Source organism: Tamandua tetradactyla, chromosome 17, assembly GCF_023851605.1.
Source record: "Tamandua tetradactyla isolate mTamTet1 chromosome 17, mTamTet1.pri, whole genome shotgun sequence".
Taxonomy (NCBI): domain Eukaryota; kingdom Metazoa; phylum Chordata; class Mammalia; order Pilosa; family Myrmecophagidae; genus Tamandua; species Tamandua tetradactyla.
The window spans coordinates 27,193,454-27,208,746 of NC_135343.1; the positions used below are offsets into that span (position 1 = coordinate 27,193,454).

General features: G+C 37.0%; 1 protein-coding gene across 1 annotated transcript in view; it reads left to right on the forward strand.

Annotated features, from left to right (window-relative positions):
• EML6 (EMAP like 6) overlaps positions 1-15,293 on the forward strand; it is a 300,506-nt gene that overhangs the window by 156,089 nt on the left and 129,124 nt on the right. Inside the window, exons 4-6 of the mRNA XM_077134236.1 lie at positions 1,805-1,873; positions 8,091-8,276; positions 9,837-9,972. Of these exons, the coding sequence (XP_076990351.1) occupies positions 1,805-1,873; positions 8,091-8,276; positions 9,837-9,972 (391 nt within the window). The remainder of the gene's footprint in view (positions 1-1,804; positions 1,874-8,090; positions 8,277-9,836; positions 9,973-15,293) is intronic.

Here is a 15,293-nt window from a genome sequence, read left to right on the forward strand (position 1 = left end):
ATCACATTTTTGCTGTGGTACAAAATTATTCCTTTCTACCTGACCACAGGTTAGTGGTCCAGATTCAGTCACTGATGATAGTCCATATTTGCTGCTTTCCATACAATGAGAAGTTAGTGGCTAGCCCCTTTCTTTGGTCTCAACTCGGGCCCTAATGATTGGTCCTTACATCTTTTCATTTCACATAATGTGGTCCATGGATCACCTGCATCAGGACCTCCTGGGTTGTGTTTACAAATGCAGATACCGGGACCCAGTTCCAAACTCAGTAAATCATAATCCCTCAGGTGGGTCCGGGAATAGGCATTTTAAACAATCGCCAAAGGTGCTTTGACTCTGGAGATTGACAGAGTCTTCTCTTCCCTGTCTACAAAATGGAAAGAGAACTATCTGCAAACTACCTGGTAGCTTTTCTTAAAGAATGAAAAATAGTATTAGTAGATATGTTTTCAGATATTTAATATAATAGTATTTTGGGTCAAATTTAAAATAGTAGCTTAAGACACTGTTTTGGGTAGGCTAAATTAGTGACAGATAAATGCCCCTGCCTTATGCTTCAGTATATAAACTTCTATGATTACCAGAATCTGTTGGCCATATTGAATTGTAAATAAAGATTAAACATTTTATTAGTTAAAATGAAGCATTTTATAATTTTTTACCAAAAAAGTATCACCAAAGTTCTTTTAGTTACATTGTGGAGAGCTATAAAATATTTATAAAAAATTATTCTTCATCATCAAAATGTTTATCCCAAATGGACAAAATTAAAAAAACATGACACCAGATTTTTAGTGATACCTCTCTACTCAGGCCTAAGTAAGTAGACATGAGGCAGTAAATGAAGCATGAGTTAGGTGTTCCTAAATCATTTCTAGGACCAAAGCCTCCATCTTTTTTTTTTCAGTCACTAATTTTTTAAAATTTTTATTAATAAAACCAATCAACATACAGCACAAGCATTCTTAATGTATGAACATTCCATACTTGGTGTGCAATCAGTGGCTCACAATATCATCACGTAGTTGTATATTCATCACCATGATCATTTCTCAGAACACTTACATCACTCCAGAAAAAGAAATAAAAAGAAAAAAAGAAAAAACTAATACATACATACACCTTACCCCTCTCTCTCATTAACCACTAGTATTTCCCTCTACCCAATTTAACATTTGTTCCCCTATTATTTATTTTTAATCCATGTGTTTTACTCATCTGTCCATTTTGTAGAAAAAAGGAGCATCAGAACAAGGTTTTCACAATCACACAGTCACATTGTGAAAGCTATGTCATTATACAATCATCTTCAAGAAATGTGGCTACTGGACACAGCTCTACAGTTTCAGGCACTTCCCTCTAGCCTCTCTTATACACCTTAAACTAAAAAGGGAATATCTATATAAAGCTTAAGAATAACCTCTAGGATAACCTCTTGACTCTGTTTGAAATCTCTCAGCCACTGACACTTTATTTTGTCTCATTTCTCTCTTCCCCCTTTTGGTCGAGAAGGTTTTCTCAATCCCTTCATTCTGATTCCCAGCTCATTCTAGTATTTCTGTCCCACGTTGCCAGGAAGGTTTATACCCCTGGGCGTCGTGTCCCACGTAGAGAGGGAGAGGGCAGTGAATTTGCTTGCCATGCTGAGAGATAGCAAAGCCTCCATCTTACCTACTGTGCAGCTACTATTGTGTTCAACGTGTTAAAATAGAATCTTTGTAATTGGATGGTGCCTGCAAAAAGGCAAAACAAACAAAAACAAACATAAATGACCATCATAGCAACTTTTTTTTTTTTTTAACAGATTTTTGATATTTCCTGGGATCCATATCAGCCAAATAGAGTGGTTAGCTGTGGAGTAAAACATATAAAGGTAAAGTTACTCTTTTTTTTCTTTTCCTTTTTCTTTTTGGTACCTTGTGTAAAAAGAATTTTAGGTCTTTATATAGATAATTTGGTGTTGAGAGACTACTTTTTTTTTTTATCCTTAAATTTAGAACCCTCTTTTCCTTTCCTCTTACCCTGAAGCTGAGGTCAGATGATGAGCTGCCTTTCAGAAATGCAAAGTAACCACAATCATAATGTGCTCAGCAGGCAGCTGAAAAGGAATTGTTATGTTTATTAAATACTAAACTGAAGACTCATAATACTTCTAAGATAACGTGTTTTGAAATGGTTTTGATTTATAAAATTTTATGACTGTTTTTTACTTTGAGGAATATTTATATTTATATTGCATGTCAAAACTTTTTTTGACATGTTATGTTCTCTCAAAGTAAAGCTTTTATTCAACATGGAAATAGAGAGATACATAGTACAAGCCAACTTGAGCCATTGGTTTTGTTGTTTTTTTCTTTTTTATATGGGTGGACACTGGGAATCAAACCTGGGTCTCTGGCATGGCAGGTGAGAACTCTGCCTGCTGAGCCACCATGGTTCACCCGTGCCATAGGTTTTTAAACACTCCGGTCTTCCTCTAGATTACACAGCCTGAGGCTATTAGTAGTTCAGGAACTGTCTCTGACCTAAGCAGACATTTGCTTCTTTTTATTTTGTTATGCAGGTGACAGAATTAAAACTACTCTGGTAACACAAAAATTTCTCATGGACCTTGGGATACAGTCCAGGATTCTATGTCCATGAAGTTGTAGATAAAGTAATTTAAGTACGTAGATAAGAGTGTATTACAGTAATTAAAATGGTATTAGACTGGGATAAGGATAAATAAATCAATATTCTAAAAATAGAAGGAAAGCTGAGAAACAGACCTTAGTAAGTGTGGCAACTTAGAACAGTTTCTTATATTTTTATATATATAATACATATGATATTAATATATATTAATATTATTTATAATAATATATAGTATTAATGTATATTAAAAATTAGTATATTAAGAAGTAAACCACAAGCTAGAAAAATAGAAGCAGCAAGCATAGGAATTATTGAATGATCCTTGAAAAGTAAGGTCCTTTAGCAAATCTGTAGGATAGGCAAAGATTATAAATAGACAATATAAAAATACAAACATTGCTAGTCAATTGGCATAAAAATGTTTGATCTCAGTAATCAAGGAAAACAAATTAAAAATAACATCTTTTTTCAAGCAGTAAAAATTAATTTTATTAAATATAGCTCCTTGAGATGTCTTTTTTTATCATCACAATCAACTTTTCTTTTCTTTTTTTTTGAAAAATCACATACATACAAAAAAGCAATAAATTTCAAAGCACATCACTACAATTAGTTGCAGAACAAGTTTCAGAATTTGGTATGGGTTACAATTCTACAATTTTAGGTTTTTATTACTAGCTGCTCCCAGACACTGGGAATTAAAAGAAATATCAATATAATGATTCAACAGCCTACCTTCTCTGTATAACTCCACTGTCATCATCTTTCTCCCAGTCTTTAGGGGTGTTTGGGTTATGCCCATTCTAACTTTTTCATGTTGTAAGGGGCTGTCAATAATATAGGTTGGGGAATGGGAACTGGTTGATGTTCTGGAGAGGCTGGACTCTCTGCATTTCAGGACTTATCTGAACCAGACCTCTTTTAATCTATCAAAACATAATTAAGATATACCCAGTGTCGGCAAAGTTTTAATGAATGGGCATTTTCAAATGTTAATTTGAAGTAAATGGGTATGACATTTTCATCTAGAATTTGAAATGAATGGGTATGACATTTCAATCCAGAAACTTGGCAATACCTATCAATAGCCTAAAAGAAATTGATCTCCTTTGGTCCAGTGATTTCATATCTTGGAATTTACCCCAAGAAAATGATCAGGGGTGTGAGTAAAGAGCTTCTTCACTGCTGGATAATTTATCAATAGCAAATAAAAACAATCTAAACAAAATCTGAAACCATTTAATTGCCCCCAGATGGTTAAATAAAATGATATATTCACATGAAAAAAATACTGTGTGATCTTTTTAAGTTAGGTTTTAGATGAATTTTTAGTGATATTGGGAAGTGTTCAAGAGTATTTTTAGTGGGATGTTCACAGTGGCTACATCTGGGAGAGGTGAAATTATGCTTTGTTTTTTTTTTAACTTTAAAAGTAATGCATATTTTTGTGTAGGAAATAAATTGAAAGGATATCACGAAATGTTTAACAGTTATGTCCGGGTAGTAAGTAAATTGATGATTTAAATTTTTCTTTTTAAAATTATTTTATTATTAATATATCTTATTTCCAAAATAAAAAATATTGGCAAAATTTTTTTGTGTATAGGTTCTACTACTCAAAAGTATTAGATGCCCCACCAACAGCTTAATGGCTTCACATTTTGTCTTCATTGGGCAAAGACAAGATTTTAACCTGAGAAAATGTTTGCTGAAATACAGGTGCTTTCTTGCTTCAGCAGAAGTTGGATACACCTACCTTATGTTTTATATGCTAGTCTTGAAAGACTAAAAAAGCTCATCAAATTTAATAAAGGTTTGAGTTTAATAAGTATTTGAAGAAACAAAAACAGATCCTATTTTCTGTCAACTTGAAGTTTAGCAATTAAAACTGAACATTCTGTAAGAGAGGCAATACCAAAATTCGCTGAGGATAAAGGAGAGACCCCAACTGGTCAGAGGGATGGAAAAGCTTCAGGAAAGCTGAACTGCTGAGCTTTAGTGGTAGCTGAGTTTGGTAGCAAGGGGTGGGGAGGCACAGAACCCAGGTGAGGGGTTGCAGCCCAGTCAGGAGGTAAATAGGGAGGCACTGGTTACCCATGGAATCAGGATAAGGGAGCTTGGAAGGTCCTTGGCCATGATATGTTATAATATCACCAATATTTCCATCAGCAGAGAACATCTTTTCCTGATTTGCTTTCCAAGGAGACATGTATTTTTAAAGATTTTGGCCACTAAATAAACTATATCCATTAAATAATAATTCCATTAGCAATTTTTATTCATCAAGATATGCATCTGCCAACATGAGTTTCTGATCAGCCCGAGATATGGTAAAGTGCTCAGTTGTTCTTTAAGCCACAAACAGAGAAACATGAGCTCAAGATGAGTAGAGACCTGGTTTCCATTTTGGGCAGCTCTGTATAAACCTGGGACCTTGACTGTGGGGGCCATCCTTCTGCCTGCGCATACCCCATGGAGAAAATTGAAGTCTAGAGGATTTATTTGACTTTGACGTCTGGTTCTGTTACCCTCTACCTGACTCTGGGCAAGTTATTTTCTCTAAGACTGAATTTCTTTCTCTAAAAAGAAAAATATGGGATCACTACCTCTTGAATTTGTTGAGGATCATGTTACACAGTTTATGGAAGCAGTAAAGGCACAGTCAATGTTAATTTCTATCCTCATCCCTAAGATCACAAAAATAGTGGGAAATAAGATTTAAACTCAGCATTTGGGTCCCACTGTTAGGCTGTTTCCACTTACAAATTCTCTCTTTTGTAATTTATCTTGGCTTAACTCCCCTCCCAGTCCAATAAATACACATTTATTGAGTCCTAAGTAGATAATCTGCTTAATTGAAAGAATTCTCCAGATACATCCCTATTTCTTTCCATCCTTGGTTTAACCATAACTTTTAACCAGCTAATTCTAAAAGCAAAACTACATAAAATCCTGGCACTTCACCTGAAAATATTAAGAACTGATTATCCTACTACACAGAACTATAGTTTAACAGACTTACACATTTTTTCCCTAAGCAAAAAAAACAAGCATTTTCACCTAAAATGGAAGGGGCTACCACGCTTTACTTTGGGAAAAAAATCCACAACAGTTTTCAGCAGTTGTCAACATATTCTTCACTCTCTATCTTCTATATCCAATTCCAGTACCCCCACCTTTTCTTTTCAAAACCTGCTCTAATATATGAATGAGGCCAGCCACATGTTGCATGCAAAATCTTTGCACACCAAGAAAGTATTGTTAGGTAAAGGTTTTGTAGCTGGTTTTGCAAGTCTCCAGGGTTTGGCGAGTTACAGTGATCTGAAACAAATACTTGAAAAACAGTAACAGGTGAACATTGTCTGCTTGGTTGGTTTTACAGCAAATGAGCACGCGGTTTTATGGATATTGTTGAGCCTTCCCCAGTCTCCAATCAGAGACAGAAGGGAGCTCGAGGGTTACCTAGGGTCAGATCAACCTGCCAGTTCCAACAAAATTTGTATTACAATCTGCAAGTCGAGATTGGAGAAGATAAAATCCCTTCACTTGGTATGGATTTAGTGATGCCTTGCTATCCAACACAGCCACTGTTTTCCAAAGAGGAAGTGGTTCTCAAGAAGATAAATATTTTAGAGATTTGATGTTTTCCACAGAAAACCTCATCACTATCCTGGTATTGTGTCTGCATATATCTTTTGTGAGAGTCATTTCACTATTTGGAACATTTCATGTGGGCATTATACCATCTAACTGGGTGATTTTGTCAGAAAACCTTTACGTTGATGAGGTCTGAGAATAATGCTCTCTTTATTTGTTTTGGTTGTCCATGTAGAAGTGTTTAAATAACTCAGGTCATAGATGCATACCCAACTTAAAGGACCAAATAATTACCTGCCTTTTAATCTTCATGCATGGAGCGAGAAAGTGGGAAAGAAAAACATCTGCTTAACAGCAAGTTCTCTGGCACATTTGTACAATCAGGAGTTGTTTACATTCAGGTTCATTCAAAGATTGTATCTGGCTTTCCCCCAGATCTTTTTATCCTCATAAAAATAATAATACCCAAAGAAACAAGTCTGCAGAGTTGGCACCTCCCTCCTTTATAAGAGAAAGACCCACATGTGGTTGCCCACGTGCCTCTCAGCCCTGCACAGCAGTCCCTGCTGCTCCCTCACTGCTGCCTGAGCCCCAGCATTCCTCTACCCATCCCACTGCTTCTTTAAATACCTAGCTATTCTGAGAGGGCCACAGTTTTCTTTTTCCTCGGGCACAAAATGCTAGGGTTATCGTTAATTTCTTCCCACACAATCCTGCAACCTGAATTTGATGAATCCTGCTCTCCTGAATCCAGGTGCAGTTTCTCTCACCACTAATCCGAGTCCTACATGTGTTCATTCCAATTAATTCAGTATGGTTCGCTGCCGTTGAAATTCCTGTCTACTTATTTGTAGTCTGAATATGTGGTCTTAAAATAGTCTCTTTTTTGTTTTGTGTTTCTTCTCCATTAAATTTCAAGTTCTCAAGGCAAAGATCAAGATTCTCTATTATATAACCCCATCAAAACCTTACCTTGGGCCAGCCACTCATGCCCACTTTCCCATACTCCCAAACGGGCATAATATCTTCCTTTGCCTATTAAATTGTTTGATCCTCACTAAACTCTTAACATGTGAAGAGCCTTTATAAACTGAGAGAGCTACGTAGATGACAGGTTATTCGAGTTCATATATTTACAAAAGCTGTATCAAAGCAAAAAATATTTTAGTTCTACACTCCTTTGGAGTCTCCCTGCTGCTGTCTGTAAAGTGGTTTGGGCTTTACGGAAATGGTCTTCCACAGGATAAATTTTGCAACTAACCCTGCAAAACCTATCTGTATCTGACTCTGTGGAACTATAACCCATTTTTAGAAACATATCTCTTGCGCACATTTCTACAGCAAAGGTTTCTAACTTTCTTAGTTAGAATTATTTCCAATTATATGCACATTAAAACTTTCTAGAAGATACATCAACGTGTTAACAGTGGGCTATGGATAATTTCAGTTTTCCTCTTTATGCTTTTCTGTATTTTTAGACTTTTCTGTAGTGAGCCTATACTAGTTTTATAATCTGACAAAAATTAATCAAACAAAAGTGTGATTATTTGCCTACTTTATTCCAACTCTGAGAACACTGGCACTTTGTGTCACCATGGAACACATTAGCAAAGTTTGAAAATTCTGAAACTTTAAAGATTAAAAGTATCTTGTAGGTTTTATCAGGCTGCATGTAGTTGGCTAAAATGTTTTGTGGTTTTCTGTCACAGTGAAACGAGTTAAATTGTTTGTACTTAATTCAGATATAGTAATCTGTAATACATAAAATGTACTAAAACATAAGCAAATAATACCAATAGCATGTATCAGAATTCTTAGTTTTGTGATGCATGTATTTTTTTATATCATTTACTTTCTAGTTTTGGACACTATGTGGAAATGCCCTGACTGCAAAGAGAGGAATATTTGGCAAAACAGGGGATCTTCAGACCATCCTTTGCCTTGCATGTGCCAAAGAAGACATCACCTACTCTGGTGCTTTAAATGGCGATATCTATGTCTGGAAAGGGCTCAATTTAGTCCGCACTGTTCAAGGAGCCCACAGTGTAAGTACTATGATGTGGAAATTTGGGGGTGACTTATTAAATGAAGTTTACAAATACCCATATTTTTTTTCCCTGATGCTTTAGGTTCAGAGGATTGTTGAATGCTCCCTAAACAACTCAAAAATATTTCCCCAATTATTGTTTACCTAAAGAAAAAAAAGTATTTCAAAAGCATAACAACTTAATTAGCATTCACTATATTGATTAGCTAAATTAGTATTGTTTTAGCTTGACAGAAGACTAGAACTCTTTCATCATCAGTTCCATCTTCTAGGTCAGCACTTCTTAAACTTGAATGAGGCTATAAATCTCCTGGGGATCTTGTTAAAATGCAGATTCTGACTCAGAAGGTCTGGCCCAGTGGTGCTGTGGCAGGCCCATGGACCAGTTTGAATAGGAAGGGTTTAATCTGTTCTCATCTTTGCACTTGTTGGCAAGGTGACATTTCCTCAAGGTGTCACCTCCATGTCAGAATGTGTCATATGCTCTGAAAACACAAGTGCAAATCCATGGTTATGTTCTCTCTTTTGATAGTCTGCTCTTATAGAACAAGAGAAAACTTTTCTTCTTACCACTCTGCTCTCTTTTGACATATGTGAAAATAGTTACATGGTTATACCTACAGATGGTAATATGGAAATGCCCAGAGAAGAATGGGGAGAAGAAAGAAAAGGTAAAACCTATTACAATAAATAGAAGTTCGATAAAACCTTATTGGAAACTTGACAAACCTTTAGCTTATTGCCTCCAAGCTCATTTCCTATTACTCTCAATGTGAAGAAAAGTTGAACAACACCTAGTAAAAGAGCTATGAGGCTTAGAATTTTCACTGCCTTCTTTGTTGAAGACCAATTTTCTTGGCTTTGCTAATCATGAAGTAGCTCTTAAAACAACTAACAACTTAGGTTTGTACACATTCATAAAAACAGCTGCCTTAGTAACCTAATTTTGTTTTACACTGGATCTTTCATCAGCATTCCACTCTTCTAGCAATTTTGAGCAAAGAAAATATTTGCTTGTAGAAGAGCATCTTTAAATTATGAAATTATTTCAGATGTTTTGAGCATCTTTGATTTGTCTAACAAGCCAACACAAATTCAGTTTACACTTTCAGTTAAATTCAGGTGATGCCCCTTGCGCTCATTGGGATGTATTTCAAGCCCATTTGTCTTTACTTATTATCTTGGGCAGCAGGTGTGTGAAGCACCACTGTTGTTTTAATTTTCCTTGTTAGGGTCAGGTGTCATTTAAAGGAATTTACAATTCCATATCTGCTTTAACCAATGTATTCCTGAATGATTTTTTTTTTTTTTTTTTTACAATCTGCCATCAATTTAGTCTTTGTAAAGGAGCACTTGAATTAGTTTTTTTGGAGGTTAAGATTTTTTTAATCTAGTGTAGATGAAGGATATGATAATTGGCTACTTGGCCTATTGCCAGGATTTCAGTAGCAAATGAGGTTTTGTTTTGCTTTGTTTTGTTTTTTAATCATCAAAACTCAACTATAATGACTACTTTGAATGATTGCAGCATTGAATATTATCTGCTTGTAATCAACAGGCTGGAATTTTTAGCATGTATGCCTGTGAAGAAGGCTTTGCCACTGGTGGGCGAGATGGGTGTATACGATTATGGGACACTGATTTCAAACCAATAACCAAAATTGATCTCAGGGAGACAGAACAAGGATATAAAGGTAATAAATGTATTAATACTTATAACTCCAAGAGTGTGAAGTATAATGCAATGGTCTGTATTTATATTGTTTTCTTTGTAACCTACATTATGCCATAAAGCATTTAAGGCAGTTCATATAAATGTATTGAATACAAGATTAAAAATGTGGTAAGAATAAATGGTTAGCCTGTGTCTGATGCTCCTTTTATCTAGGGCATGGGCAGATTAGTAAAAAAATGGATGAAAAGTAAACAAATACTAGGGGGAACAAAGGTTAAAGTACACTGAGTAGATTGAAATACTAGTGGTCAATGAGGGTAAGGGATATGGTATGTATGAGTTTTTTCTTTTTTCTTTTTTCTTTTTCTGGAGTGATGCAAATGTTCAAAAAAATGATCATGGTGATGAATACACAACTATGTGGTGATGTTGTGAGCCATTGATTGTACAATGTGTATAGAATGTTTGTATGTTGAGAATGTATGTTTGTTAAGATTTTACAATAAAAATTTTAAAAAAGCAAAGAATAATTGGTTAGGAAAAGTTAGACCAGGATAATTATTTTTAAAAAATAGCTTTTAAAGTAATAGCTGCCATAATAATAGGAGTCAAGAGCATGGGCTCAGAGTCAAAGGCTGGAATTCAGATCCAAATTTTGACTTATATAGCTTTGAGAACTCGGTCAAATTTCTTAACTCTCCAAACTCATAGAGTTGTCTGAGGATTAAATATACTTGCAGGCCTAGTATCTTTTTTTTACTGATAAAGAATTTGAGGCTTAGAGAAATTAAAGTGGAAAATGTAAATAGGAAAGATAAGATGAACCACAATGGCTGTCAGCACTCTATAGCATGTGAGAGGTTCTGCCACTCACTGCAGGTGCATTGCAGACAGGTGTCCAGGGTCCTGAGCCAGCGAAGGAGGGGCGCTTGGTTCCAAGCCATGGCGTCTACAAGCAGGTGAAGGGAAATTAATCCTGGTGCTGAGATGAGAGAGAAATTTCCTGACAATCTTCCTAGAGAGGACCCTGTGTCCCCAGGTTCTAATGACCTGAAGTGATCCGTAACCCCTTGGGTCATGTGTTGTGAAGCCCTCAATGTGGATTGATGGTCATGTGACCACAGCAGTTCTTCCACTGTCCACATCTTGCAGCCATGCATGGAGCTCTCTGCTGGCTTGGGGTAGATTTCATAGGACCAAGAAAAGAATGCATGGACTGCATATCCTCCTTGCATACTATTGTTGTCACGTGAGTGTTCCTTAAACATTGAGCAACAGGGAATTAAGGCGGATATTATGTTCCAGTTTCTCCATGTAGCTGTTAAAGTGAAAAAAAATGTATCTCTAGTCAGCTGATCTGGGGATGGGATTATTTTCTTATGGGAAGTCGGGGTTCTGGTGTGGATACATTTCTGGATGCCAGGCATAGGGGTGGGCATATGAAGTTGTAGATGCTGATGTTAGTACAGCATCTGTACATCAATTAGGAGAGGATCAAGGTCCTTAAATTCACTGCCATACTGTGTGGGCCAATGTAACTATCCTGAAAACAAACATAAGCAAGCAAATAACCCTGAGAGTAATGAAACAAACATTGGAAAAGCAGGCATAAAAGTTTAACCTTGAGCCATGAAACTTCTCAGGTGTACCGTTCAAGGTTAACTGGAAGCAAAGCATCCTCAGATAACTGACTAATTAGTTGCTAGATGGGATCATTGACCAGAGACCAGCTAGATGTTGCAGAGCATCAACCAGAAATGATGACTTCTTTTTGGCAGTCACTTCATCCAGTTCATCCATAACTTGTATCATGTATTAAAGGTATAAATTTAAAAGCATAAGAATCAGGGCAAAAGCCATATTTATCCTGGCATATTTTTCTACCTGATACTCAGTCCTTGACCCTGGCTCTCAAAGGAGAGTTGGGGTGCAGTTTCTGAATGAGCGTCCATATGATGGGAGGATTGTGTTCATTGCACATTGCTGAACCTGGAACCAATTAACTCCTGAATCCAGAGGCACTTTCCCTCTTGTAGCAGTCTCAACAGATTCTTACATCCTTACCTTACCAAATGAAAGCAGGTATGGGTGGTGCACAGTGAGCAGGCCAAATCCAAAGCAAGCCTGCTCCTCATAGGACGAGGGCCTGTGTTTCATTAGGGAAGGAATTGGCATGTGTTTTAGATAGGACAATAACATATATTTCAGAGGTATAATGGATTGTGGTTTTAAAGGTTGATGTAGATAGATTACATTCCAGTTTGTGCCCAAAGGAGCTGGGAGAATAGTAAGGTTAAGGAATGGCGGTCAGGAAGGAGCTTCTAGGAAAGTGGAGAGGGGACTGCCCAGCATGCAGCCCCATACACTGCTCAAGTAGCAGCCATTTCCTTGCCACCTTCTTAGTGTTTGTGATCGCTGCTCACTGCCAGTACTTTACTTATTTTGCTGGAACTTGATATTAATACATCTCTCCCTTTCTTGACTTTGTTTCATTCTAAGTAATAATATCTGTGAAATCATAGGTTTAATATGCTGTTTTTTTTTCAGTATACATTAAAATAAATTCTTATCTATTGAAATAAAGCAATTTGTCTCACCTAAAATCATTCCCCCACTCCACCAGTGCCAGCCACACTTGGTCAACACTGTTGCAGAAGTCCATCTGTACCATCAAACTTCAAGAAAAATGCCATTTATTCCAGTCCTTGCTGGTAAAGCAAGATAAATGTCTAGAGTCAAAAGAATGCAAGGCTTCTGGTTGAAATATTTGTAACTACCCCAGATTCCACCCACTCCTCCTCCCCAAACCAGGGAACTCTGGAGCCTGTGTCAATAAGGCCTCTGTGGCGAGACTCCATGAAACCGAATTGCCCTCAGAGATGCTCTCTTACCCTCAGTCAGACCTTGGTGCCGTCTTTATACTGAGATAGGGAAGGAGGCTGTTGAGTACAGAAGCCCCTTGGAACTGCTCAGAGCCCTGAGAGAGTGCGAGAGTCTCAGAATAGGCCCCTCAGCGGTGTTCTCCAATGGCAGCTGCCCATCGGATGGCAGCTGCCGATGGCAGGCCACCTGTGGTGGGGAACCCTCTCGGACAAGTGGAAGTATGTCCCAAGTAGAGCGGGGATGGGAGACCCAGTAGAAGAATAGGGTATTAAAATATGTAGGATGTGAGGTGGGCAAGAAAAGTAATTGAAATATAAATACTTCTCTGGTCTAGCCTCTGCTTCAGTTAGCCAGTACTATACCCTTGATTCCTTGAGTGTTTACAGAGAGTATGAATGGGGTATGCAAAGGTAAAAGTAGACAGTGGGAAAAAAAAGATAGAATGGAAGAAAGAAGGAAGGGTGGACAGAAGATGTTCAGGCAAGTTTGTTTTGCCCTCCCCCTGAAAAAGTCTAGGGTTTCTATTTCACCTTCAGGCTCTTTGCCTCAAAATAGAAACAAAATATAATTGAAGGAAGAGATTAAGGCAAAACAACTGTAGAGCTTCCTTGCTCTTAATTTGAACATGAAGCTACATGTATGGATGGTTTTATTCTAGAAAATAATTTTTTATATAAATGAATGTGTTTTCTATATTTTTACTATTTGTGTAACAATGATTCAAATTCATTTCTATGGAAATATAGTGACTTCTCGTTTATTCAAACAACGTTTTTAAACAAATTTAACAAGAGAATTAATCATGGCCATGTCTTAATTCCCATGACTTAGGTTAAGAAACCATTACTTACTAGCATTTGGGAATTCGAGTTTATTTTTACACTGACTTAATATGCTACCTGTGAAGACATCTATTGCCCATAGACTTCTAAAAGGTTTATGAAATGGTTCAGGCAATTTCCAAGTTGCTTTGCGCAAATCTTCTTAAGATTTGCATACATTTGCATCTTGTAATAACTATTAATTATTAAATATCAAGAGAGAAATAGTTTTTAGATGAACACAGTAAGCTCAGAAAAAAATGGTTGTGTATCTTTATTATAGAGAGATGCTATTAATCAATCCTCTTACATTTTTGTAGTCTAGTTTAAGCTAATTAAGACATTTGACTTCACAGTGAAAACAATCAATCTTGCTTTAGATTGAAGGTTATTTTAGTTTGTAAAAGCTGCCAGAATGCAATATACCAGAAATGGGATGGCTTTTAAAAGAGGAATTTATTAAGTTGCAAGTTCTAAGGTAATGAAAATGTCCAAATTAAAGCATCAGAGAAAGATACCTTAACTCCAGAGAAAGGGCTGATGAAGTTCAGAGTTTCTCTCTCAGCTGGGAGGGCACATGGTGACATCTGATAGCTTTGTCTCCTTATTTCATAAGGCTTTCCCAGAGCATTTTCCTTCTGCATCCCCCAGAGGTCTCTGACTGTGTGGGCTCTGTGGTCTCTGAGCTTTTTCCAAAATGGTTCCCTCTTAAAGGGCTCAAGTAAGCAACCCTATCTTGAATGGGTAGAGATACATCTCCATGGAAATCATCTAATCTAAAGTTACCACCCACAATTGAGTGGGTCATATCCCCATAGAAACAATCAAAAAGCTGACACCCAGCAACATTGAATGAAGATTAAAGGGCATGGCTTTTATGGGGTATGTAGTAGATTCAGACCAGCACCGGGGTGATCCAGTTTGAGATGGGTCATGCTCACATCCACAGGAATCAGGAGGGCCAGAGCTGATCTGGCTCTCTGGGCACCACGGCTCTCCCCAAGGCTTATTAGTCAAAGCGAATGGCCTTCATGCAGTGCGAAGGACCACTTTTCACCCAGGGGCATCACAGGCTTTTATTTACACCAGTGACTGGGATATCATTTGTGAGTTGCTAAATTGTTGCCGTCTGGCAAGTTTTCTCTAGTGATAACTACATATGATGATAGAAACCTACAACCAAATTCACCCATTCGAAGTCTCATACCTGCAATTCTGAAAGCCATAAAGTTCAGAAAAGTGAAAGATTTTTTTTTAAACCATTTTGACCACAAAACCTGACCTGAACTGTTATGAGGAACTTTGTCATCATTTGTTTCACTGTAGGAATATCAATATGTTTGATTTCAGAGTAGTGCTTGCTGCCTCAGACTCCACTGCATATTTTACGTCCAGTTTGAGATATAAAAGTCCAAAATCCACAATTTTCTTAATTCCCAAATGCACCAGACCCCAAGGATTTTGGATAAATGGGATGGTGGGCATTTTTTGCTAAATATCAAATTCTGGAACTTTCAAGTTAGGGGAGACATTGGATGTCAACGTGTGGAACTCAGTCATCTTACAGAGGAGAAGAACTCTGTAACTTGGAGCCCTCACCAAGCCTAATTATGGTGCATTTGAGTATGATCATTTT